The sequence below is a fragment of the Dromiciops gliroides genome, chromosome 1 (assembly GCF_019393635.1).
Source record: "Dromiciops gliroides isolate mDroGli1 chromosome 1, mDroGli1.pri, whole genome shotgun sequence".
In the NCBI taxonomy this organism is placed as follows: domain Eukaryota; kingdom Metazoa; phylum Chordata; class Mammalia; order Microbiotheria; family Microbiotheriidae; genus Dromiciops; species Dromiciops gliroides.
Window position 1 is genome coordinate 658,471,407 of NC_057861.1, and position 25,610 is coordinate 658,497,016.

Genomic DNA, 25,610 nt, shown 5'->3' on the forward strand with positions numbered 1-25,610 from the left:
AAAAAAAAAAAAAGACCCAAAAGAGCTGCTATCCCTTCTAAAACCTGAACCATGAAGACAGGTCACCTTTCAGTCCACAAGTATAAATATCCCTCTCTCCTCCCCTTGCTTTTTATGCTGTTTACTCACCTTCAATATGAATAACCCCATTCATGGAGAACACTGTCCGTAATTTCCCTGGCTTGTCAGATTAGCTGGGTGTTTCATCTTGGTGATTTTCCCAACATTTTTAAAAGGAAGAAAAACTCAGCTTTTATAAAGGTTGTATTTCCATAATGTCCCCAAAAAGTGACCACATGGCATAACCTGGCAAACATATTAGAGCGAAGATACGAAGCCTTCATTTTCAGAGTAAGTAAGGGGGGGGAAATTACTTTGTGTGTCAAAACAAAAAGACACTTTGGGACAACTTACATGTAAATTGTTCTAACAAAAATCTGTAGTCTTTGTGGTTTGAAAAGATTAAAGATAAACACCTTGTAAATACTTATGTTAAAAATCGGGTTCGAGTCCCACCAGAGTCGCCAAACTGTGAGATTTAAAATTGGATATTAGATCATAAATCTCCCCTACTTAACCTTTCCCTTAATTTATCTCCCAGACTAGTAAATGGAAGAAGCTTTTGGTTTTCTAGATAGACCTTTTATTGTTATTGTAGTCACAAGGTGATGTTGATTAGAAGGATAGGAAAGTAGAAACACAATACAAATTGTCTTAAGTCTAAGCTTAGTCTATATTCCTTATAAAAACTCACCAAAACCAAAGGCCACCTTTGGAGAGAGAGAGAGACCGTCTGTGCAGTGCAGTCAGGAGACCAGCAGAGCAGGAAAAAGCTCCACTTCCGTTCTCTCCTTGTCTTTTAAGCTTGCACCCCGGAAGTCGAGTGCATAGCAGGCAGTCTGATGTGCGCAGCAGGCGGACTGTTGGTCTCCTCCCCAAAAGGGTGGTCCTTCAAAAACTGGCATCTTTCAGTTATCCTAACCAACTGTTAAAAAACTTTCATATTTTTTTACCACATCCACTTATTTCCATCATGACGTAGGGAGGAAAGGCACCAGGCCAAATTAAGAGTCATGGTTCTAGTTGCATTGTAATCACTTTTTTATTTGGGCTAATTCATGGGAGACAGGATGGAGTAGTGATAATAATAATAATAACAAGAACAACACTAACAGCAAGAACAACAGATAGCAATTATATAGCTCTTTAAGGTTTTCCAAGTGATTTATATTTATTATCTCATTTGATCCTCACAACAATCCTGGAGGTAGGTGCTACTGTGGTTCCCCCCCCCCCTTATAGAGGAGGAAACTGAAGCAGAGAAGTTAATACAGCTATTAAATATCCTGAGGCAAGTTAGAACTCAGCACTTCCCGATTCCAAAGCCAGCACCCTAACCACTTGCAACTGGTTCTGGAATCAGACGCACGACTACTTATAACCTCTAAGACATTCGACAAGTCATATATCACTTCCCCAGGCCTCAGTTTGCTCAATGATAAAATAAGGGAGTGGGACCAGACAATCTCTAAGGTCTCCTCCAGCTCAAAGTTTGAGGATTCTTTAACTTCTCGATGTCTCACTTTCATCATCTATAGAAGGGATAAATGCAAATCCTACTTCTATAAAGGGATGTGTGTTTCAAATGAAATAAGTTAGAAAGAACCTTGAAAAGTAGAAAGTGGTATATGCAAATGTAGGACAATATGAATGCCATTATTATGTGTGTGAGAGAGAGATAACAGGTGTGCACTAGAAATTACATAGACAACTGTCCAAAGTGATGAGTTGATTCCAGAGGGGACCCATTATGGAAGGTTGAGAAAGTTAGGGTTATTTTTTGTGAAGAAGAGAACATTAAGGCTGACAGTGACCCGACTGCTATCTTGAAGATCCATGAGATGAGAGAATGTAATATGGAAAATTAGATATTGGCTTTCCCTACTGAGACAGAGCTAGAGATAATGAACTGAAATGGAAATAATAGGAACTGATTAGAACAATTTAAAATGTAGTGATCATAACGTTAATAAGACTCCTAGATGAGGTCCTAGGAATGAGCTGTATAATATCCTTCCAAAGAGAAACCCACCCATAGGGGTTGGTTCTCTTTCTGTTTGTACTTACTTCTCCTTCCCTTTCCCCTGAGGCTATACATAAGAGAAAGACCATTGTGTACACTAGTTTGTCATTTGTTTCATGAATGGAGTTTAATAAGGAGTGTCTGTAGGTCATGAAAGAACACTGGATTTGGAGTTGAACATCTACTAATCCTGGCTCTTTAAGTCCTGTGACTTTGAGCAAATCATTTCCTCTCTATGGGTCTCGGTTTTCTCATCTGTAGAAGAGGAACAGGGCTGGATTAGATCTTCTTTAAGGTCCGGCCTGGCTCTAAATCCCTTGACCAGGTCATACAGCTAGCAAGTATTTGAAGCCAGATTGGAACTCAAGTCTTCCTGGCTCCAGGTCTGATCCTCTACCACTGTAACATCTAGCTGCCGCTGTAGTTATTATGCCATATGGATGTGTGCCTGCAAAGGTGTGTACATACATATGTACCAGCACATACCTATGAACATACACACACCTATCTGCCTGTCGAGCCAGTTGTCTAAATGAGAGTCAGTCTGTGAGTGTATTTATACACACACACACACACACACACACACACACTATGAATTTCTCAAATTATTTTGTGTTTTTTTAATATGTAGTTTGTGTAAACACGGTGGGTTATTTATATATATATGGTATATAAGGCTGCATATCCATATATTCATACATACCATATAAATCTGCACACATATGTATGCTGTACATGCACATGCTCTTTTAGATAAATAGTTATCTTACAGTGTACAGAAAATAAACCACACCTGGGAGCTCCCAGGAATGCCATCAAGACGTTGCCTTCCATCGTTTCCTTGCCCAGGATTCCCCTGGCCAATTAACAAAAGCACTCCCCGACTCCCAAGATGGGGCCATGCAGTCAGAACTTAGATACTATATGGGGTGGGGGAAACCCTCAGGGGGCTCTAAAATCTTCCAACAACCAAGCAAAGATGGGGTAGCACCTTGTCAGCACAGGAAATAGCAGCGTCTGAAAGTGTCTCCACTCCACTATTCACAGAATAGAAGGTATCCAGTGCTTCCTGTGACTTAATAATACATTACCGTTCCTAAATCATGTAAATATATGTTTTCTGAGTCCATTTGTAAACTTTCATCTACTTCTAAAATCCAGACACAGCAGGAAAACTTGTGCTATATTTGAGCCTTACATAAATAGCACCGATTTTAATTTTATCCCAGTTATGGATATCTGGATTGTGTGCTAACACTTCGGGCAGACTGGTGTGAAATTTAATTTGAACAGTTAAACACAAGGGTGAGGGAGTGCAAAGTCAACAAGGCACATTCATCTCGAGCTTGATAGCATTTGGAATGTTAACAGGGAAACCCACCCAAATCTCCCTCCCCCTCCTCGACTTTTGTTTTTTTTCAAATTTTTGACCATCAGATTACAGATTGGCAGAAGGTAATCCAATGAAGCTTCTCCCACACATGTTTGCCCACACGCACTCTCAGTATTGTATTTGCAACCATTTTACTGGAGGGATCTACTTCGTTGGATGTCGCACATAACTGAATAAAATACGCAAGACTTCTTTCATTTCTCGGCCAGGGCATAACTGGTCAATCAGAGAAGGGACAGTTAATCTGAAACTATATCAGAGAGGGCAGTAGTCATGGAGTGAAAAGTTTCAGTCATAGATCCCTCCCGCACCCAACATGCTAGGATCGTCTTGGATTAGCCAGCCAGGTTGGCTCAATGGCTCAAGCACTGGGCCTGGAGTCAGGAAGGCCTGAGTTCAAATCTAGCCTTAGACACTTACGAGCTGTGTGATCCTGGACAGGTCACTTAATCCTGTTTGCTTTGATTTCCTCATCTGTAAAATGAGCTGGAGAAGCAAATGGCAAACCACTCCGGTATCCTTGCCAAGAAAACCCCAAATGGGGTCACAAAGAATCAAATGCAACTTGTCATCTAGCCACCTCAGTTTTCTTTTTTTTTTTTTTTTTCAGGGCAATGAGGGTTAAGTGACTTTCCCAGAGTCACACAGCTAGTAAATGTCAAGTGTCTGAGGCAGGATTTGAACTCAGGTCCTCCTGAATCCAGGGCTAGTGCTTTATCCTCTGTGCCACCTAGCTGCCCCCACCCAGGCTCAGTTTTCTCAATTGTAAAGTGGGGGATAATAATAGCACTTATCTTCCAGGGTTGTGGGATGATTAAAATTAGATATTTGTAAAACATATTGTAAACCTTAAAGGAAGGGGGTGGGGAGAAGTAAGCATTTATATAGCACTGACAATGCCAGGCACATTTTTACATATATATGTAAACACTGGTTATTATTATTAGCATGTTGGTAACAACTTCACAACAATTGGGTAGCAAGTAGACCTTTTAATTAGTTCATTAGAGATGCTATGTGCATGAAGGCTGAACATCTACTCAAGAAGACCTGGGTTCAGGTCTAGCCTATGATAAACATTGGCTCTGTGAACTTAAGAAAGTCATTTAACTTCTAATTAGCTTTTTTACTATAGGCACCCTTCTAAAATGCCAGTAGAACATAAGCCCTTTGAAGGCAGAAAAACTATTTTTGTATCACCGGTGTACAGCTCACAGTATATACCCAACTACTTGTTGAACTGAAATTAAATTTGTCTGGTCTGAAATGAGGATAAGTTACCCGTTATGTTTCAGTTTCCATACCAGAAGTGACCACACTGATAAAATCTCAAGTCCAAACAAATAAAATGAAATTATCCAATAAACATCACTACTTCCACATCCCCTCCCACCTCTACCACCCCAACCTCCATTACATAGTACAAAGCTCAACCCAAAGCACTCAGTTCCTCCTGTAGCCTATTGAGAGCTTTTCTGAGTACACTTGATCTTTCAGGTGGGAGATAGATAGATAGACAGATAGACAGATGATGGATGGATGGATAGGCAGGTAGGTAGGTAGATAGATATTATATATATATCATATGTATTCTCTCATATACACACATACAGCTTCAGAAGTCTTGACGCCCTGTTGTTACACAGTAGACATTGAGATTAAACTAACTGAAGAAGAATTTGTATTACCATTTACAAGTGATGATGCCTCATAATTGTTAGTATACATGACAAGACTAATTAATTAGAAATTGTTATAATAAATGATAACTGCATGTATAGGCGAAATCTCCAAATGCAGCCCCGCAGATCGTTACACTCATTGAAATCTAGTAGTGTGAATGTTCCTATGGTCTTTGATGATAAATGTATAAAATATTAGCTTGTATTTGATTAGCACTTTGCATTGGTGATTCAAACCAAAATTTATTAGGAAAAGAAGCTTTGAAACAAAGACATCTGTAATGACTTGGTTATGAAATTGTACAGATTCTATCTCACAATGTTTAGATTTTTCAACCAAGATGTAAACTAGAGGAATATTTAAAGAGAAAATTAGAACTCTAAGAAGATATGGACATTAGGGTATATTGTGTTCCTAATACACCCACAGAGTAAGCACTTCTTGTATTTGTTTTTGGTCATTATTATTATTTTTAAGAAACATCTACTTTCTCTTAAGTAAAAATGTCCATCTTTCCCCCACCCCGCCCATTTTGTTTCTGCAGAAGAGCGAGTTGTTCCCATTGAAGTGTGCCGTTCCAAACTGTCAAAATACTTGCAGGGAGTAGTTTTCCGCTGTGATAAGTGTACCTTCACCTGCTCCAGCGATGAGAGCTTGCAGCAGCACATTGAGAAGCACAATGAACTAAAACCTTACAAATGCCAACTCTGCTACTACGAGACCAAACACACGGAGGAGCTGGATGGCCACCTTCGAGATGAACATAAGGTACAATACTGAGAAATTTTTTCCTCTCGCTGCTTTGATGCACTTTGTGCCTGGGATTGGGAGCGAGAGTCATTTAGTCATGATTATGACATGGAAAGAGAGATGATGAATGCAATAGATTTTTAAAAATACTTGCCTGTATCTGAATATCTATTGATGATTGAAATAAGTAACATATGCATGTATTTTTTAAGACTGATTGCAAAATAGCAGCTTGGGAAAGTAAATAATAGGAGGAAGAAAATTGTAATTAAAGCCCCTTCTCAAACTTAACTGATTGTGGGCAGGGTCCCACTGAGTCCTCGCCCCACCTTGCATTAAGCTGGCTTTACATTAAATGTCTGGTACCTTGTTTTTCATATACTATTGAAGACACCTGAATACTATAGCTAACAATTAGCTTGTGAGGGAAAAGAAAATTTTTTAAAAACTTAACCAGAGGGGCAACTACGTGTCACAGTGGATAGAGCACCAGCCTTGGATTCAGGAGGACCTGAATTCAAATCCAACCTCAGACACTTGGCACTTACTAGCTGTGTGGCCCTGGGCAAGTCACTTAACCCTCATTGCCCTGCAAAAGAAAAGAAAAGAAAAGAAATTTTTTTAAAGTGAATTGAAATTCTTGTTTTCCAAGATGTGTAAGAGAGGGAATTACCTTTCATTTCCCAAACATTTATGAATATGAATAAATGCTCATCTGATCAGTCAAATAATAGCTGCCCCCTGCTCATCCTTCCCTACTCCCCAACACACATCCATCCTCCAGCATTCCTTCTGATATAAGCCAAGTTTTGGGCATCTTTTCACACCTATATTACATTCAGCTGGCTACCTCTTGCTACTTGCCTACTCTGATATTCAGTATGTAACACCTGATCTCTTATACATGGCTGTGGAATCGGACAAAGGAAGAAAAGAATTTCTCCCTTGCTTATTTCTCACCGACTGTGGTAGTGAAGAGGGAAAGATAGAAACTAGACTGGATGTCAGAGTGTCCTACTTGTAGGGGAGCCTTTTTAAAATTATTATTATTATTATTTTGTGAGGCAATGAGGGTTAAGTGACTTGCCCAGGGTCACACAGCTAGTAAGTGCCAAGTATCTGAGGTCAGAATTGAACTCAGGTCCTCCTGAATCCACAGCTTGTGCTTTATCTACTGTGCCACCTAGCTGCCCAGGGGGACCTTTTAAAGGCTTGTCTCCACTTTGGAACACTCAAGACTGAGACCAATCACTGAGAAATTAATAATGACACAGTTTAGGGCCCTTCTCAATGTATTGTTGGAAATGTGTGACTCCACCAATCCCCACTGATATAGGTTAATGTGATTGCCTATCAATGTGATAGAAGCCCAGAGAACATCAGACATGCAAATGCATTCTTGAAATCAGAAACCCTTGTATTGCATCAGCGGTACCCAAGGCTACTCAATGCAAACTGCAAGCGTGGTTCGTTGCTCATTCATTCAGTAAACATTCATTGAGCTTTACAGCCTGAACCATACAGTGTTGGTTGCTAAGGGAGATAAAAAGTTTAGGTAAAACAGTACCTTTTCTCATGTAGCTTCAGCTTGAACTGTAGGATTTGAAGCGATTGGAAGGGAAGGTGATGCAGTAGACAGAAAGCTGACCTTGCAGGAGAAAGACCTGGGTTCAGTACTTAGCCTTCACACATACTAGCCATATGTGGGCACTGAGGTGTTAAGTGACCTAGACAGGTCGCTTAACACCTCAGTGCCCACAAGCGAATGTGTAAGACTAGAAAGGGGCAGACCTGCATTGCTGGAGAGAGTTCTGTCTTTTAGGTGTTCCCTAAATCAGTGCCATCTCAGAATGCCAATCACAGGTGCCATCTCTATCCCTATGCTTAAAATTAAGTGCTATGGCAGGTCCAAGGAGGGGCTGCTCCTGAGCTGGAGAGGATTAGGGAAAAGTTTTTTGGAGGAGCTGGCATTTGAGTTGGGCTTTAAGGAATATATAAAAATTGCAAAGGAAGAGTTAGAGGGAGGGCATTCCAGACATAGAAAACATTAGCAAAAGCCTTAGGCTTTCTCCCTAAATAGCCTCATAGGCGTCTTGAACCCTGTGTCCCTTAATGTTGTAGCTCTGTGGACTAAACAGATACTGAGTGTCACTTACTGGCAGTGTGAGCTTGGACAAATCCCTTCCCCTCTCTGGGCATCAGTCTGCTCATTTTTAAAAATGAAGAGGTTGAATGATCTCTCAGTCCCTTCTAGTTTAAAATCCTACGGTCCTGAAATGTCTTTAAGAAGTTTATTTTTTTTTTCCTGAGGACTATCATTGAGCAGGGCTGGATATTTAATGTAGTCTTCTTTAGTACTCCTGGGAAGCCTATAACCTTGGTTAGGCTTTTGAAGATATTTATGGATATGGTTTCTGGTTTGCTTATAATAATAATAATAACCATTTTTTAAAAGGCTGTTGAACGGGGCAGCTAGATGGCGCAGTGGATAGAGCACCGGCCCTGGAGTCAGGAGTACCTGAGTTCAAATCCGGCCTCAGACACTTAACACTTACTAGCTGTGTGACCCTGGGCAAGTCACTTAACCCCAATTGCCTCACTTAAAAAAAAAAAAAAGGCTGTTGAACACAAATGTTCCTTTCTCTTAGAAAACAGAAAGCACTTTTCCTACCTTGTTAAACCTTACGAGGTAAAGGAGAGAAAGGGTAGTTATAATTACCCCAGTTTTCAAGTGAAAAAATCGTATAGTATAGGAACCATGAACCTTTTCTCTTAGGGCAAATGATAATGAACGGCAGCTCTCCATTATACTGAGTCTGATTCTTCAGTGAGTAAATTATCCAGCTCTCTTGATACTTGTGTTTCTCTGTTGGGCTACCTGCCTTTCTGTCACTTTACTATTCATTAGCATTCCTACCTAAGCAGGGTCAGAAAAAGTAAATGAAATTGAAATCAGTGACTGTTGCCACGTTAGCACTATTTGTATAACATTTTCTGGAAAGTTGAAGCCATAGAAATATCTTTCTCCTCCCCTACCAGCCATTCTCAAATCAAATTCTCCACTTCTTTTTATCACATACGTTCTGATATTGAATAGAAAGATTTGGATATAAAAGATGTGCAGCAGCATGAACTGGCTGACTCTAAAATTCTCCTTGTTTCTTAATAAAGTCTTTTGCTTTACTTTCTTCTATACTTTGAATCAATTGTACCCTTTAACTCTTAGGAACAGTAGATTTTCCCTGTTCAGTCTCTTCATGACCTCATTTAAGGTTTTCTTGGCAAAGATACTGGAGGGGTTTGCCATTTTCTTCTCCAGTTCATTTTATAGATGAGGAAACTGAGGCAAATAGAATTAAATGACTTGCCCAGGGCCACACAGTTAGTAAGGTTCCGGAGCTGGATTTGAACTCAGGTCTTCCTGATTCCAGGACTGGTGCTCTATCCCAGATTTTCCCTATCCCCATATGATAAGGAATGTTTGACAGATTGTTGATTTGGCTGCAGTAATTGAAGAAGAAACTAACTTTAAAATCTTTAAAGAATTCTGAAATTAGACCCGAAAGACTTCATCATCACCTACTTTGTTCTTCACATAGCTAGATATTTTAATATCCTACATCATTATTGTTTCTTAAATAAAGTAGTTTTTGTTTTTAATTACACTCTCATCACTATACTACCCCATCTAGTGTTAATGTCATTCTAATTCTTTACATTATTTTCTTCTTGAAGACAGCAGTGTAGAATGAATGGAGCACTGAACTTAAGAGTCGGGAAGATTTGGGTTCAAACCCTACCTCACATATTTACTAGCTGAGCCAGTAACTTAACCCCCCCAGCCTCAGTTTCCCCATCTGTAAAATGGGGGGATAATAATAAAAGAACCTGCTTTCCAGAGTTGTTGTGAGGATCAAATGAGATAAAGCCTTTAAAGGACTTAGCAAACTTGAAAGCACTATATGAGTGTGAGCTATTATAGTACTGACTCAAGCAGGTTTCATTACCTCTTTTCCTCTTCTGTAGAATGCTGGAAAGTGCCCAGTTGCATGATGCTGGTAAAATACAAGTTTAGGCCAAGGGAATGTAGTATCTGCATATGTGGTTGTTTGTCCTTCTTCACCTCCCAATGCTCTTTTCATGTTGTTTGCATTTTCAGCCAATAAAACAAATACTTCACCACCTTCCATCTCCTGTAGGACTTCACAAGTTTACAATGGTTCCATTTAATTCAGTTCAGTGAGAATTATAAGCAAGTGTTATGTTCCTGTCACTCTCCTAGGTGTCAGTCAAACAAAGATGAAAAGGATACCTCCCTCCAACCCCCATCCCCACAAAGGAGCTCATGTCATACCATGAGAAAGCAATATGTCTATAGATAAACAAATACAAAAAACATACAAAATAAATACATCATTTTAGAGAGGAGAAGAAGAAAGCACTAACACCTGGGAGAATCAGGGAAGGCACTTTGTGAGTTGTGATACTTTGAAGGAGTAATATTGTCATCACAAAAATCAGGGAGGTGTGGTTACCACAGAATTCATGATTTCCTCCCCCTACAAATGTGTGTCCATCCATATGTAATCCCACAATGCAAAGCGCTTCACCCATTCATATTATTCTGTTTACAAAAGAACCTTGTTCAAAGACTGCCTGCTGTACCAGCAGAATGATGTCCTTAGAAATTTAAAATTTTCCTGCCAGTGTACATCTTCAATAATCGACAAATGCTGATGCAGAAAAAAAAAGATTGTTCTGACAGAGCCTTTAGTCAATTTCCTCCTTCATCTCCACATGCCATCTTGTCAACCAATGAGGCTATTGAGTGTATTTTGTGTAGAGTCACTCACAGTATTTGGTGTCTTCAAGATGCCAGTTTGGCAGCCTTTTGTCATGATATGAATGTTACAGGGGTTTCAACAGAAGAACTCTGGGTATAATAACATGCTTAACATTGCAGTTTGCAATTTCTTGGTACCAACATCCCAATGGCTGACTTGTAATATTGGCAGGACACTTACCACAACTGAGGATGTGTTTGGTTTCCTGCTAGGATCCAAAAATGCATATTTCATTGACAATATTTCACAGAATGCCAGTGGTCTACTGAAGGGGATCAACTGGTCCAGTATTTTCATTTTACACAATAAACTGAGGCCCAATGACATGAAATAACAAAGGTTATATCACTGGTGAGTGGTTAAGCCAAAACTAGAACCCCCTTTTTCTGACTCCTGATACAAAATTCTTTTCTCTATGCCATGCATTGAAAATTAAATTCTCTGGGGATTTTTGCTCAGAACAACTTGCCATTTGGGAATTCTTCCATGTGCCACAGTAGAAGTTTATATCATATTTGGGAGTTTATCAATTCCTGTTCCTACGCATACTAAGCCTGTATACCTCAGTGATAGTTCACTGTAAATATCTCTCAAGTTTGGAGTGCTTGATTTCTCTTCTAAGGTTAGTGAGGTGACTTTGCACAAACACCAGTCTAGTAAGAATTTAATTAAATTAAAATTTACCTAGATTATGAAAATGTGCTATTTCAGCTTGAATGAGAATCAAAATGGTGTAGTGGAAAACACAATTTATTTCAAGTCATTTGATTTGGGTTTTGATTCTAGCCCTGTTATTGTTTGTATGTCCTTAGGCATGTAAGTCACCTAATCCAGTCTGTTCCTCTGCATAAAATGAAGGGGTTGGTTAAATTATTTTGGGATCCCCAAATCACAGAATTTTTTTTAATCTAGAAAGTTACTCCAGTGGCGATCCCCATCTGATAGACCTGATAAAGAATTAATTCCCTTTAATACATACCTGACAAGTGGTCATCCCACCATAACTTGAAAATCACAAGCAAGAGGGGACTTCCTGCTTCCTAAGACAATCTATTCTACTTGTACACGGCTTGCATTGGCAGAGTGTTTGCTTTCTTACATGCAACTTAGATTTTCCCCTTTGTAATTTCCAGTTACAGTCTCTGTAAATGTCTCTGTTATCACTCACTCTAAATTAATATTCTGCATTTAGATTATCTTTCTTTTTTTAGATAAGTTTTTATTGATGTCTGATGTTTCTTACATCATATTATCCCTAGTATCTCTTCCCCTTCCCCTCCTAGAAAACCATCCCATATAACACACAGTATTTTTAGAGGAAAAAAATCAACACAGAACATATGCAATGTGTATCACCTATGGACCTCCCATCTCCATGAAAGGGTACATTGGGATTAGAACTCCCATGAAAACTTAGTTTTCTATGCATGGTATAAAAAAATATATATTTTTTTCTGACCAGGAGTCAGAAAAAGTGGATTGCAGTCTTGGCTTTGCCACTAATCAGCCATATAAACTTTGTCATTTAATATCTTTGGGCCTCAGTTTACTCTCATGTAAAATGATAGGATTGGACTAGATAATCCCCTTCAGAGGAGGGCTTTCCTCTAATATATCATTAGAATATAATTAGAATATCATTAGAATCATGCTTGATCATTAGCATTTTGGTGCATTCACTTTTGTTTGTTTGGTGTGTGGTTGTTTATTCCCTTTACATTGTTATAGCCACTGTGTGACTCTGCTTAATTTATTCTGCATCAGTTCATGTAGATCTCTCCATGCTTCTCTGTATTCATTACACACATAATGTCTTATAGCATAGTAATATTCCATTATACTCATGTTGTGCAATTTGTTTACCCATTCCCCAGTTGACAAGCATCTACCTCGTTTCCAATTCTTTGCCATTACATACACACACACACACACACACACACACACACACACACACAATGCTGCTATAAATCTTTGATATATAAGGAACTTTTTTCTTACAAATGTCAGCTTACCTTTCAATTTAAAAAAACAAAACAAAACATGCTTCCTTCTACTTCCTTATAGATATCAATTCCATAGCACCAGGAGAAGAGCCAGCTTTTAGTTTTCCTTTAACTCTAAAACTTGTAGATATTCTTACACTATTCTGACCTGAGCCTCTTGAGTTAGCAGTTTTTAATCTGTTTCTAATCTCTACAAGCCTAAGGGGATGTTAGAGAAATTGCTGGGACAGAGGCATTACCATATAGGCCAAAAAGTTTGATCTCCAGATCAGGATGAGAGCCGAAAAGGAAAGAAGACTTTATATGTGAGAACCTTTCTTCTTTCTCTTGTGCAAGTGTCTGTGGTCCCAGAAGGCAAAAATGTGTCTTGCTTTTGCATTTAAGAGAGAGGCAGTGATCCCTCGGCGTGTAGGAATTGTAATGACCTGATGCTGTAGGTCAAATTACATTTTAAAAAAATCTTTTTAGTACATAGTTTTAAAAACTCATTTTAAAGGAATTAAGTCTAGATTGCAGTATATGAATGCCTTACTTTAAATATTGTATTATTTTTTAAATTAATCTAAAACTTTTAAGAAAAAAATTAACAAAAATATTCATTTAAAAAACAGGAAAAAAATAACTTTTTAGGTCTTCACATCACCAATAAAAAGTTTGAAAGATGAGATTAAAACTGTCCAAATAACTTATCTTCTCATACCCTAACTGAAGACTCTTAAGCTTTACCAAAGATTGCTCACAGGAGCTATGGGCCAGTTTTGGAAATCTTCAAATCAAGGAAGAGCATGATTTTTTTAACCCATAATCCACTGAAGCAACCTGTTCTAAAAATGAATGAGTAAATGATTCAGGTATTTGGTATAAATGCATTTTGGTTAAAATGCAGATTTTTGTGGCTAAACAGAATTAAATAACTCTGAATTTATAATGTTCTTTTTAGACTCTTTAATCCTAACTTGGGGGTGGAAGAAGCCATATACCTAAGAAGTGGTGGGTTCATAAAAGATCAGCAATAGCAGAAGTCCTATAAGCCAGGGACAGAATACTGAAGTCCCCATCCAGGAACTGTTACAAGAAAAAACCTGGATTCACATATTTTATCTGATGCTTCCTGCTTGCTTGACCTTGAATGTGTCTTTTAATGTTGGTGGAACTTACTTTCTTCTTCTGTAAAATGAAAAGGTTGTACTACATGGTCTCTGAAATCACTGCTAGTTCTAGCCCTGGCATTTTAGGATTTATTTTAATCCAAATCCATTGTTCTTCATAATCTTTCAATGGTTCTCAAGCTTTTTGGTCTCCAGATCCATTTATGTACTTAAAAATTACAAGGACTCCCCAAAGAACTTTTGTTTATTTGGGTTTTATATGTGTGCATAAAAATCTTATTATTATTATTTAACTTTGTGGACTCCCTGAAAGGGGTTCACACTTGCAGAATCATTGTACTATACCATCCTGCTGTTCTACTGGATAATTCTTTTCCTTCTCCCTGGGGCTACATTATTTTCCAACTTTTTAATGGCATGGCCATTTGTTTCATCCTCTTTTATCTTGAAAGCTGATTTTCTACTGTCCTCCAAACCCTTTTATTATCTCCTACTATAGTTTCCACACTGGGGAGTTGGCCAACAGGACCCACTGGTTCTCATTTACCCCTTTTCCTGATTTTCTCTTTACAAACATTTAGCAACTGATACGAAACCCATATGCTGAGAACGTGCAATTAGTGTTTGTCCGTCTATCTTCACTTTGCTTAATTGGAATTTTCTTACTTAAAGAATCTCTAAAATTACTGTGACCATTCTTGATACTAACCCTACTAAAGGATAGCAGTATGGTAAAGTGGAATGGAGTGTAGCTCTCCAGGTCCAAAGACCTGGGTTCAAATCCTACTCCTCTTATGCTTGTCTGTGTGACTTTAAATCATTTAACTGCCCTGGTCCCCAGTTTCTTCATCCATAAAAGGAGGGGATTGGACTCAATGGTCTTTGAGGTCTTTCAAGCCTCCATCTATGATCTTAGATATGATCTAGGTGTCAGTCTATACATAGGATTCTTGGTGATACTTACCTGCAAAGGTGTAAAAAGGCAGTGAATTAATGAGGAAGGTTCATTTGGAAAAACAAACATTTCAGAACAAATTCAAATAACCTGTAAACATCTTCTTGAAGGCAATTTGTTTTCTCCTACTCTTTCTAATTCCCTACCTCCCACATGGTGGTAACAAGAGGTCATGGGCAGAGACAGATAAAGGATATATACCCAAAGCCTCCAAACAAGCATATGTTGACAAAGCCACAGAACAAGTTCCTTGTTCCTCACCCTTAGCCCCAATGGAAAAGTCCCTGTGGACTGAACCTTGCACCTGTTTGTTGATTTGGAATTAAAGCACTCACTTCATGCCTTCTCCAGGTTGACTGTGGTCTAACTGTGGTGTTCTTTAGATCATCTTCCTTTAGACATTGCTCATACTTCAGATTGTCCTAGTGGTACCTTTTGTGAATGACGTAGAACTGATTTGACTATGGATAACCCCTGTGGACTTTGAGGATTTACCCATAGTACTCACTGCTTCAACTGAATAAGTCATTGAAGAAAATTGGCTCAAGGAACTGATGATTTGAGTGGAAGCATTTTTAGTCCATACATATCTTGTTTAATTTTAAGTCCCCTGTAGGGAGTTCCTCTAAAAGGTCTTTGGATGTTTAATTAACATGCCTAGCTAGAGTAATTCCAGTGTATTGTATATAATAGAAACTAATTACAATTAAGCTTTCATCTCAAGCTGGAGTGGGTAGTTATTCAGGCATAATCTGAGATATGGCCCATAATCCTCAAACTTCCTAGAGTTATGATACAAATCTTTGGAATTCTGTTCTGGATGCAGAATAAAGTGCCTGTCGGACCTATGAAGTGGCCAGAAGGGGAAGGAGTCTAGTTTGGTAGACAGGGATAGGTGAGTGACAGATGAGAAGGGGACATGGGACTGCTGAGGAAGAAGAGTAGCCTCTCCTGACTCATAGTTGGGGCAGGTGGGATAGAGAAATATGCAGAAGGAGCTTCACATCTTTGTGGTTAGTGTGGGCATTAACTTAAGAGGTTTTTTTTACATGCTTATCCATTTGGGTTCTTTTTATACTAGCACAGCTTGCAGCCTATCCACACTTTCTCATCCCATGCAATTTTCTTTCTTCCTTCCTTCCTTCCTTCCTTCCTTCCTTCCTTCCTTCCTTCCTTCCTTCCTTCCTTCCTTCCTTCCTTCCTTCCTCCCTTCCTTCCTCCCTTCCTCCCTCCATTCATTCATTCCTCCCTAACTTTCTTTTCCCTATCTCACTCAGGCTGGGGTTCAATGGCTACTCAAAGACCTGATCTCACTTCCTGATCACCACAGGATCTGTGACCTGCTCATTTCTAACTGGGATCAAGTCATACCTTAGGCAGCCTGAAGGCCCCCTCCTTCTGTCCCCACCCCAGCCCAAGGACTTGCCATATTGATAGCAGACTGAGTGCAGACACCCAATTGATTTACTTCTGTTACAGCTCAGAACTCTTTTTTTTTTTTTGTGGGGCAATGAGGGTTAAGTGACTTGCCCAAGGTCACACAGCTGGTAAGTGTCAAGTGTCTGAGGCCGAATTTGAACTCAGGTCCTCCTGAATCCAGGGCCGGTGCTCTATCCACTGCACCACCTAGCTGCCCCCACAGCTCAGAACTCTTAAGCTCAAGATATACACCAACTTCAGCCTCCCTGGAAGCAGGGATTATAGGTATTTGCCACCATACAAATATGACTCACCCAAGTATCCTATTTTCTCTAAGGTCTCTTTAGAGGATCTACTAAGGATGCTAGATGTCTTCCTCTAGTTCTTGTAATGATTCATGAATACTGGTACAACACTCATTCAACTGTTCCTTTATTCTCACTACACAGTGGCGTACCATCCTTTCTAATCATATACAGGGTGGGCCAAAAGTCACAATGTTTTAATAACTTTTTAAAGGTTATTTTTTATTTCTTTTTTGCCATTTACAAGATTTGATTTTTCACATGTAATGCAAATTCACTTTCTATATAGACTGTATATGATGCTATGGTATTGTAAATTAAAAACAAAAAATCAAGTAGTGATCAAATATTGAAACTCCTTCGCCACTTTTGGCCCACCCTGTGGATGTGGTATCTTTGACCATTTTTTGAACCCAAGTCATAATTAGTAAGACATTGCTACCTGAACACACATATTCTTCTGAAGCCATGGTGTTCCATGAATCATAGCCATCTATCATCATTGGGAGGTGATTAATATTAAAAAGATGGGTTTGTCCAGCAGGGAGCATGGAAATCTACATCTTTTGACATTAACGACTAAGTAATCGTTATTATCGGTAAATGATTTTCTTTGTTCCCCTTGGAAGGGCTCCTTTCTAGTTGGGCCCATGCTTTAAATACCATGTTTCAGAGGAACAACTCATGATCACAATCTGCTTAGAACAGTTTAATGTAGAAAGCAATATACTCGATATCTGGGGTAGGGTAGTATGGCAAAAAAGAGCCTTGAATCCAGAGTCAGAAAGATTTGGGTTGGCTCTAATATTTACTAGTCGTGTGACCCAGAGCAAGCAAATTCACTTTCTGGGCTTCCATCTGTGAAGTGGGGGCAATAATTCTTGAACCACTTGTTTCACAGGGGTAATGTGAAGATCAGATGGGATAACATTTGTTGCGAGGCAGTTTTGTAGAGTGGACGGAGTGCTAATCCTGGAATCAGAACGACCAGGTTCAAACCCTAATTCTAATAATTACTAGCTGTGGGATCATGGGCAGATTACTTTAATCCCTCTTGAGCCTCAGTTTCTTCATCCATAAAATGGGGATAATGATAGCTGTCAGTAACTGGGTCACGGGGTTGTGAGGTTCAAATGTAATGATGTATGTAAAAGATTTTTGCATATTTTTTAGTGCTATGTAAATATCAGCTACTATTTTGTGAAGGTATAAATGTTATATCATTGTAAGTCCTTGTTATTTTTACCTGTGGGCAGAACCACCCCCTGAAAGTGGATATGGGGGTGAGGGGAGTAGAAGATCCTCTGGAATGGTGGATTACATAGCACAGGATTGTTTGACTGTTGCCTAGGTGATACACTTATTACCAGATTTACCTTTAAATCTTTTCTCTAACGACTCATCATTCAGGCTTTTGTTTGGACTTTTTTCTTGAAGGTAAGCCGTAACTTTGAACTGGTTGGACGAGTTAACTTGGATCAGTTGGAGCAAATGAAGGAGAAAATGGAGATGTCCAGCAGTGATGAGGAAGAAGACAAGGAAGAAGAAATGAACAGCAAAGGTAAGGACAGAAACCACTTTTACTTCTTTGCTCCAGCCTCAGGTTACATAGTTTTAGGTGCCACAGTCAAGTTTCCATTTTAGCCACCCCCCCCCCAAAAAAAAAAAGGCATATGGGATGTTTGAAAATCATTATCAGCCAAAGGAATCCATAAAAACAGACATCTATTATGTGTCTGTATATCCATATATGTTGGTTGGTCTATATGAAATCTGTGCAAATATAAGCATGAATATTTTAAACAGGCTATTTAAACTCATAAGTAAAAAGGTTCTTATAAAAAAGCTGAAGACTGTTGTAAAGCAGGGTCAAACAGACAAGTTATGTTGAACTAAAATAGAAAATGTCTAAGATAAATAGGCCAGCTAAGTTTGTAGCTATGAGTTTGTATATAAGTGGGGTTGTTCTTCGGTATTGTGGAAGAATTCATATCTCACCGAAGTCTCCCGGACCCTGAAAATAAGAGGATGCCTAGTTTAGAATATATCAGTTTTCTTTTCATATTTCTGATTTCTCTGCCTATTTATATCAAACTAGGCTGGGGACCTGACCTTTTCCCACCTCTTGGTGTAGGATTTATCAATTACTACTCCATTGTTAACCACCAAAGATGGAAAGATGAAGACCAGGTCTTACTTTCTCCTTGTCTCTGACAAACCTCTTATAGAACCAAAGTTCCCTTTCCATCGAATTAACAGAACAGTTCTGGTTAATAAATCAGAATCCCAGTGTGGCATTAAAATCCATAACAGGGGCTGCTAGGTGGCGCAGTGGATAGAGCGCTGAACCTGGAGTCAGGAGGACCTGAGTTCAAATCCGGCCTCAGACATTTAACACTTAGTAGCTGTGTGACCCTGGGCAAGTCACTTAACCCCAATTGCCTCACCAAAAAAAAAAAAAACCATAACAAAGAAGAACTGATTGGGAAATACAAAATGGAGTTTTTTTAACTCTTCAGCAACTTTACTCCCTCCCTCATACCACTCCCAAAAGGTGTTTGGTTTTTTTTTTCCCCAGAAAAAAAAATGAACAAAAGCATAGTCTAAACAAGAGAATTTTAAATGTTTCCCCTTCATTAGCAGAAGCAATAGAAATTCTTTTTCATGAGGAAGAGGGTTGTGACATTAGAGGTGTGGGTTTTGTTTTGTTTCTTTAATTCCATTTCACATGTATTCTTTCCTTCATGGTGAACTCTTTCCATCTGTGAGACGTGACTAGAACTCTCTGTCTTATTGTGCATGCTTTTGACAGTGGCTACAAAGGGGCCCTTTCACTTCAGGATGTTGTGTGCCCTGCTGTTTCTCTTCAGGCAATAAATTATTCCTCATTGGATGTTATGACTTTTTAATCTCTCCAATTTAACATCATCTGAATTTAGAGATTCAAAGTACTGCAGAGGCAGTAGCCCTTTCCAGACCTCCATGCCCCTCTAACCCTCCCTAGAGTGTTAGAAGACAAAGGGGAAAACATGGCAGGTGAGGTGATGGAGAGCGTTGAGCAGATTTTTCTCTCTTTCTCTTGTTTCTTCTCTCCTCTCCTCCTCAGAAGCGTCATGGCATAAATCCAGCTCAATGTGACTGGAATGAGCTTAATGGTCTCCGATAGCTTCTCTCTGAAGACTGTGTAGTCCACATTCATGAACCTTAACCACACAGAAAGAAAAAAGTCTTAGGGGTGGGGAGGAATGTATTCTTCCCTCAAAGGGTGGAGGATTTACATGAGTAACTTCCAGTAATGTTAATGGGAATTACAAGCGTAAATCATCCCTTCCCCCACACTGCTCAATGAAAGGAGAATAGCCACTATTGTCTGAATGTCCTTTGAACAGACCCAGAATCAATTTTCCACTATCTAGGTACATTCTTGCCAAGGAGAAGGGCTAACACACAATAACCTCCCAAACTTTTTGCTAGCAGTAAGTCTTCAATGAGCAGAATCATAGTGAGGGACAGCTATAGCCATGGCCCCTGATGTTCCCAGAGACTGTTGGTGGATTTTAATATCCTTCTTGTATGATTAAACTTAGCTGAGAGTATTTGAAGGAAAGTAAACTGGTTTCACATTTCATAATGGGAGAAGAAAAGTGTTAGTGGAGCACTCCCCTCCTTTGCAATTTAGACCTTTAATGATGCATACCCAGTTATTAAGAGGCATCATGCATTTGTCATCATGTGATGTATAGATCCCATCCAGATCAAGTGAGGGAGAGAGCTTGTAGACAAACTACAGTTCCCAGCTGCCGTAGCTTGATCTTACGGTGGATTTTTTAAAGTGAAGAAGCCAGGCATGAAGAGATCAAAATTAAACCAAGCAGAATCCCTTCTCTCCACCATCCCCCCCACCCCCCTTTCATTATGTAGTTTGGGAGGAGTCAGGAAGGCATTCTGTTGATTTCTTGCCCAAATAATCCCTGCTAAGGAATTAATGCTCGGAGCAGATGGTGCTGTCTCATTTCCAATGAAAAGAATCAAGCGAGATAGTCTGTGCAATTATTTTTAATGGCTTGTGTGGTGATCTTCTTAATTTGTGAGAAAATGTTTCATCTTTTGTTGAAACTGGCCCCATTCACGTAGCTTTTTTGTGCTAAAGATTAAGGAAGCTGAGAAACACCTATCCAGTTAATGTCGTTGTACGAATTTTATCAGATGGCATTCAATGCACGAGACATCTTTCTGTAACATCTTGTGAATGCAGGCACAAAGTGATCAGATATGTGGAGATGATCCTTCCTCCACTGCCTTAGCTTTGCATTGTGACTGGAAAGCAGAATAGGCCCAGCTGTTTATTATAGCCATAAAGACTTTGGCCCTCTTTGGTAGGGAGCAATAAACTGATCATGAGGCCCAGGATCCTACAGGGATTTACCAGCCTCAGATTACTTTCATTTGTGAAAAAGAGTGGCTCGTGTTCTATATCAATTATTCATTTGGTCAACCAGTGTTTACTGATAGTCAGCCTTGTAGTAGGGCCTATGGAGTTCTATAAAGTCCTTGTAGTAGGCCCTATAAGGTACATATAAATAAAAGCATCAGACATAGTCCCTGTCCTCAAGGAGACTGCAATTAATCCAAGTCCTTAATAGGACTTCAGGAAAAGGAGGGATCACTATGAGCCATATTAACCAGAAAGCCTTCATAGAACCCTTAAAAATAGGAATGAAGGGTCACCTTAGCAGGGGAGACAAAGGTGATTGTGTTTATAGCAATATGGAGAAGATATAGGTCCCCAATTCAAGGATTGTTCTTGAGTCAACCATAAAAGACATTCTTTAATAGATATAAATTTGATGAAATGTCAGAAAAGGTTACCCAAGATTGATCTTTTAAAAAATAGATTTATCAGTGAGAGTTAATAGGAGTCTTTCTGGTGATCTGTGATTTTTTTTCTTATCTTGTCTTTAAAGGGTTAATCTTCCCCCCCCCCTCCCTCTCTCTTTCTCTTACAGATCTTATGAGGTTTTCTGAGGGCAGGGTTTGCTCTGAAAAACGATTTCCATGCGAGTTCTGTGGACGGGCATTTGCACAGGGCTCCGAGTGGGAAAGGCATGTGCTGAGACACGGCATGTAAGTCTCCATCCAATGGGCTCTCCCAAGAATTCCATTATCTAACATAAAGTGAGGGGGGGATGTTTGGGAATGTTTTAGGGGTTCCCATAGACCCCATTAGAAAAAATGAAAGGACACAGGCCCCTCTGTGAAATACACACTTCTTCATGGTACTTTAAATTATCAAATGTGAATGCTTTTGTTTTATTTTGGTTTCTGTTGGTTTTCAATAAGGTCATTCTAGCCACTAGCTAAATAAGGTACCATATTTCTAAATGACGAAATCCCATCATTTTTATAGATATAGAAGTGTAGCGCTTTATCTGGCCAATGTCAATTCAGCTTTCACTAGCGTGACATTCTCTAATAGAGCGCTGGACTGGGAGTCAGAAGACTTGGCTTCTGTTCCTGGCTCTGCGACTGACTCATTCATTGAGTGACCTTGAACAAGTCATTCATCTCTTTGTGCCTTAAATGTCCTGCCTCTGGGGATAGTGCCAGCTTCCTCCGCCGGCCTCCCAGGTAGGTTGGATCATATCTGTAAAGTACTTAGAGATCATCCTTGAAAATAAAGTCATCACTAAGACAGAACAGGCTTAATCTGTGTAGGACACAGACTTGACAGTATTCAATGATCAGAATCATGGTGAGGGACATCTAGAGCAGGCTATTGGTGGATGTTAATGAGAATTTAATATCTTCTTGTCTGATTAAACTTAGCTCAAGGAGTCCCTGTAAACTAGTATTGTTAGAACCTCAAGTTGGTAGGACCCAATACAGCCAATGTTCTTAGAGTCTAGTTCTGTCTTAAGGCTTTTGGTTTTAATATTTTCCTCCTAATTTGCCCATTGAACCACTGTTTATTGTTAATATTCTTAGTCTCGGTGGATATTTCTATCCCAGAAACCTCTGGGTGTGTTTCTTGGGTTTAAGGAAAAGACGACCTTTGCCATTAGCATTTATGACCAAAGAATGGAGGTGGCATAGTGCATATACCTAATTGTGTCAGAAGCACAAAGAAAGCATGAAAAGATCCAGAAGGGTATTGCATAGAAAGAAAATGACTGCCACAGAGATGACCAGTTGCACATTCCTGGCAACTGGTAAGAAAAAAAACCTATGGTGCTTGTGACCGAGGGGAAAGAGGAGTGTTGAGTTTCTTTCTGATTGGGGGGAAGATATTCAATTCACTTTCTCACATAAATATTTCTTGTAGGTCTCTGAATGACAACAAGCAAGTGAGCAGAGAGGATGACCATCCAAAGGAGAACTTGGAGGAAACCGCTAAGATTACATTAACAGAAGAAAGAGAAGGTGAAGTGGAGGTGGAGATGGACTTTTCCCTGAAGGATGAAACAGTAGCAGTCTGTGTGGTAGCTGCTGACAAATCTCTCCTGGAGAATGCAGAGGCCAAAAACGAATAAGCATTTGTTGTGATTCTTAATCAAACCCTACTTGAACATCGATGAAGGGGTGGGAGGGTGGGGTTGGGGTGGGAAGGGAGGGTGAAGGAGAAGACAGAAACAAAGCTGCTTTTTAGGACTGAACGATCTATTTTCAAAGCACTGGTACCTGTGTGAGTGAGTGTGTATATTAAAGTTATTTAAATGGTGGAATAAGTGGCTCCATTACATCACTGAATCCTTTCTTCCGGACCTCACTATGGAAAGTACATTCATTTCAGAATGTGGAAGCAACTCCCACATTATACAATGTGATTTGTGGTGGAGTCTTGGACAGTTAATGGAAAGGGGAAGCTTCGTGAGAGTGGAAGAAGACGTCTCGTAGGGGGGGACAACTTTTTGACGCACAACTTTTGGTGCGTTTTTCTAGTTTTAATACAGTAAGCTTTTTCCAGACTTAACTGCAGCCGCTTTGAGGAAGAAAAAAAAACTGCTTTGCTTAAAACAGTCACCTGTTTCCTAGTACCTCAAAATTAACCAAGGGAATTCTCTGCATTTGTCAGTACTACCTGTCATTGTCGTGGTTAAATGTAGAGAGAACTGCTGGGCAAGATGGTGAATGGGGAAAAAAAAGTTTTAAAGAAAGGAAAACAAATTGTGCTTAAAATCCCAGTGTGGGTTTTATTTCTTAAAATACTGTGATTTTTTAATTATTTTAGTAAAAAACAAAACAAAAAAAGAAACAGACTTTAATTACTAGATAACTGTTTGTGAGTTGTCATCCTTTATTCCAGGTAAGCTGTTCGTTAGTGTTGAACCATAATTTAGGATTTTGATAGATCCGCGTGAGCTAATTTTAAGGGGATTGTGCTGTTTTGTTTGCCACATGTTACTTTTCTATCAACCTGCGGTGTTACAAATACAGCACAATTCAGTTTTTTCATGTAAAATGTTTTGAATTTTTTTGTTTTTTTTTTTTATTGGGGGGAGCAAGGGAGATTTAGTTCTTGTGAATAGGAATGTTTTGATTTTCAACATGGAAATAACAAAGAAGTTAACTTTTTTTTAATTTAACTAAAGAACCAAACTTAGGGCACAGCCATGCAGCTTGTGGGCCAGACAAGGAGGTCCTCGTCACCGTTTTTTTTTGTTGTTGTTGTTGTTGTTGTTGCTTGTTGAATTAACATATTATCAGTCTCACACAAATAGTTTCTGTTAAGATTGGCTGGCTTTTCATGTGTGGTCTTCAAACTTTTTGTTCCTTTTTTTTTTCTTAAAGTTTGTTTTTGGTGGGCAAGAGGATGTGTTTGAATCACATCCCTAAGGCTAGAGAGGATGAGAAATATGTCTGTCCTACCAGGAGCCTGGAGAACTGCTTGTTAATGGATCTAAAGAAGAGCTGCTATGTTTCCCCCTTGTTAGTGGTCACAGGAGGGGAGCAGCCTTGGCCGAATCTGAGTCTACACATATGGTATGTTCTGATTGTGAACAAAGGGTTTCGTTCCAAAAAAAAAAAAAGTAGAAAGAACTTTTATTGAAACCTAGTTTTTAGATGTGTGTCCATGGGCACACATGCATGTGTCCATGGGCATGATGGTGTGTATGAGTGTGTGTATGTATGTGTGTGTGTGTGTGTGTGTGTGTGTGTCCTTTTGTTTTCCTGTTTGTTTTTGTTTTTTTACTGGGAGGGTCTGAGGGAGGGGGGGAGGGCAGAAAGGGAAGGGGAGTTGCTGAGAAGACAGTGGTCCCACACAGCTTCAAATAAAATCCATGGAAAGATGTTGCATTTGTGGAATAGGTGCTTACTTGAAAAGCATGGTTTTTTTTATTTTTTCCCTTTTCCTTTATTGCTGTTATAAGGTTTTTATTTGCAGGGTGTTTATTTTATTTTGGGGGAGGGTTAAGGGAGGGAAAGCATCTTGTGGAAACCAGAAAGGGGGCGGGTGTGAACTATCTAGACAAATACTCATTTTGTGTCCATATTTGTTTTAAATTGGCCTCATTTCAAATGTATTTAAACAGTTCCATACCTGGATTGGGTGTTTGTAATGGTTACCAAAAAAAAAAAAAAACAACAAAAAACAAAAACAAAAAACAAAAAAAAAAGAAGAAGAAAAAAGAAAAAAAAGAAAATGATTGTGACATGCTTTTATCACTACTTTATTTTTCAAATAACATGTAAATATTGTAATCCATTGGATTTTGTTTTGCTAACCTGTTAATAAAAAATATGGGACCATTATCCTTTTAACAAGGCTAGAATGTCATTTCTTTCTTTATTCCAAATGTATACCTGTTATATTGTGGCCACACATTTTGGATGCATTATTACAATTCTGTTTGATTGTAATGACCGAAAATTGACACCATTTTTTCATTGTTTAATTTATACAGAGGACATTTTTTCCAGAGCTTGAGAGAAGGAAATAAATAGCAAAATGATGACCCCTTGGTTCCAGCCAGTCAGTATTTCCTGACACTTAATTAGTGATAGGGAGATCCTGAATCCCTGAAGCAAAGGGTTAAAAAAAAATTTAAAAGCAAGTAGGTTATTCAA

At 39.1% G+C, this 25,610-nt stretch overlaps 1 protein-coding gene across 5 annotated transcripts in view; it reads left to right on the forward strand.

Moving 5' to 3' along the window:
• The window catches only part of ZNF462 (zinc finger protein 462), a 155,689-nt gene extending 132,573 nt beyond the window's left edge, over positions 1-23,116 (forward strand). For all 5 annotated transcript variants that reach the window (XM_043965237.1, XM_043965257.1, XM_043965245.1 and 2 more), the window contains 4 exons: positions 5,704-5,927; positions 17,982-18,105; positions 21,551-21,668; positions 22,867-23,116. In XM_043965237.1, the coding sequence (XP_043821172.1) occupies positions 5,704-5,927; positions 17,982-18,105; positions 21,551-21,668; positions 22,867-23,074 (674 nt within the window). In that variant the 3' untranslated portion in view covers positions 23,075-23,116. The remainder of the gene's footprint in view (positions 1-5,703; positions 5,928-17,981; positions 18,106-21,550; positions 21,669-22,866) is intronic.
• Positions 23,117-25,610: the final 2,494 nt, after the last annotated feature.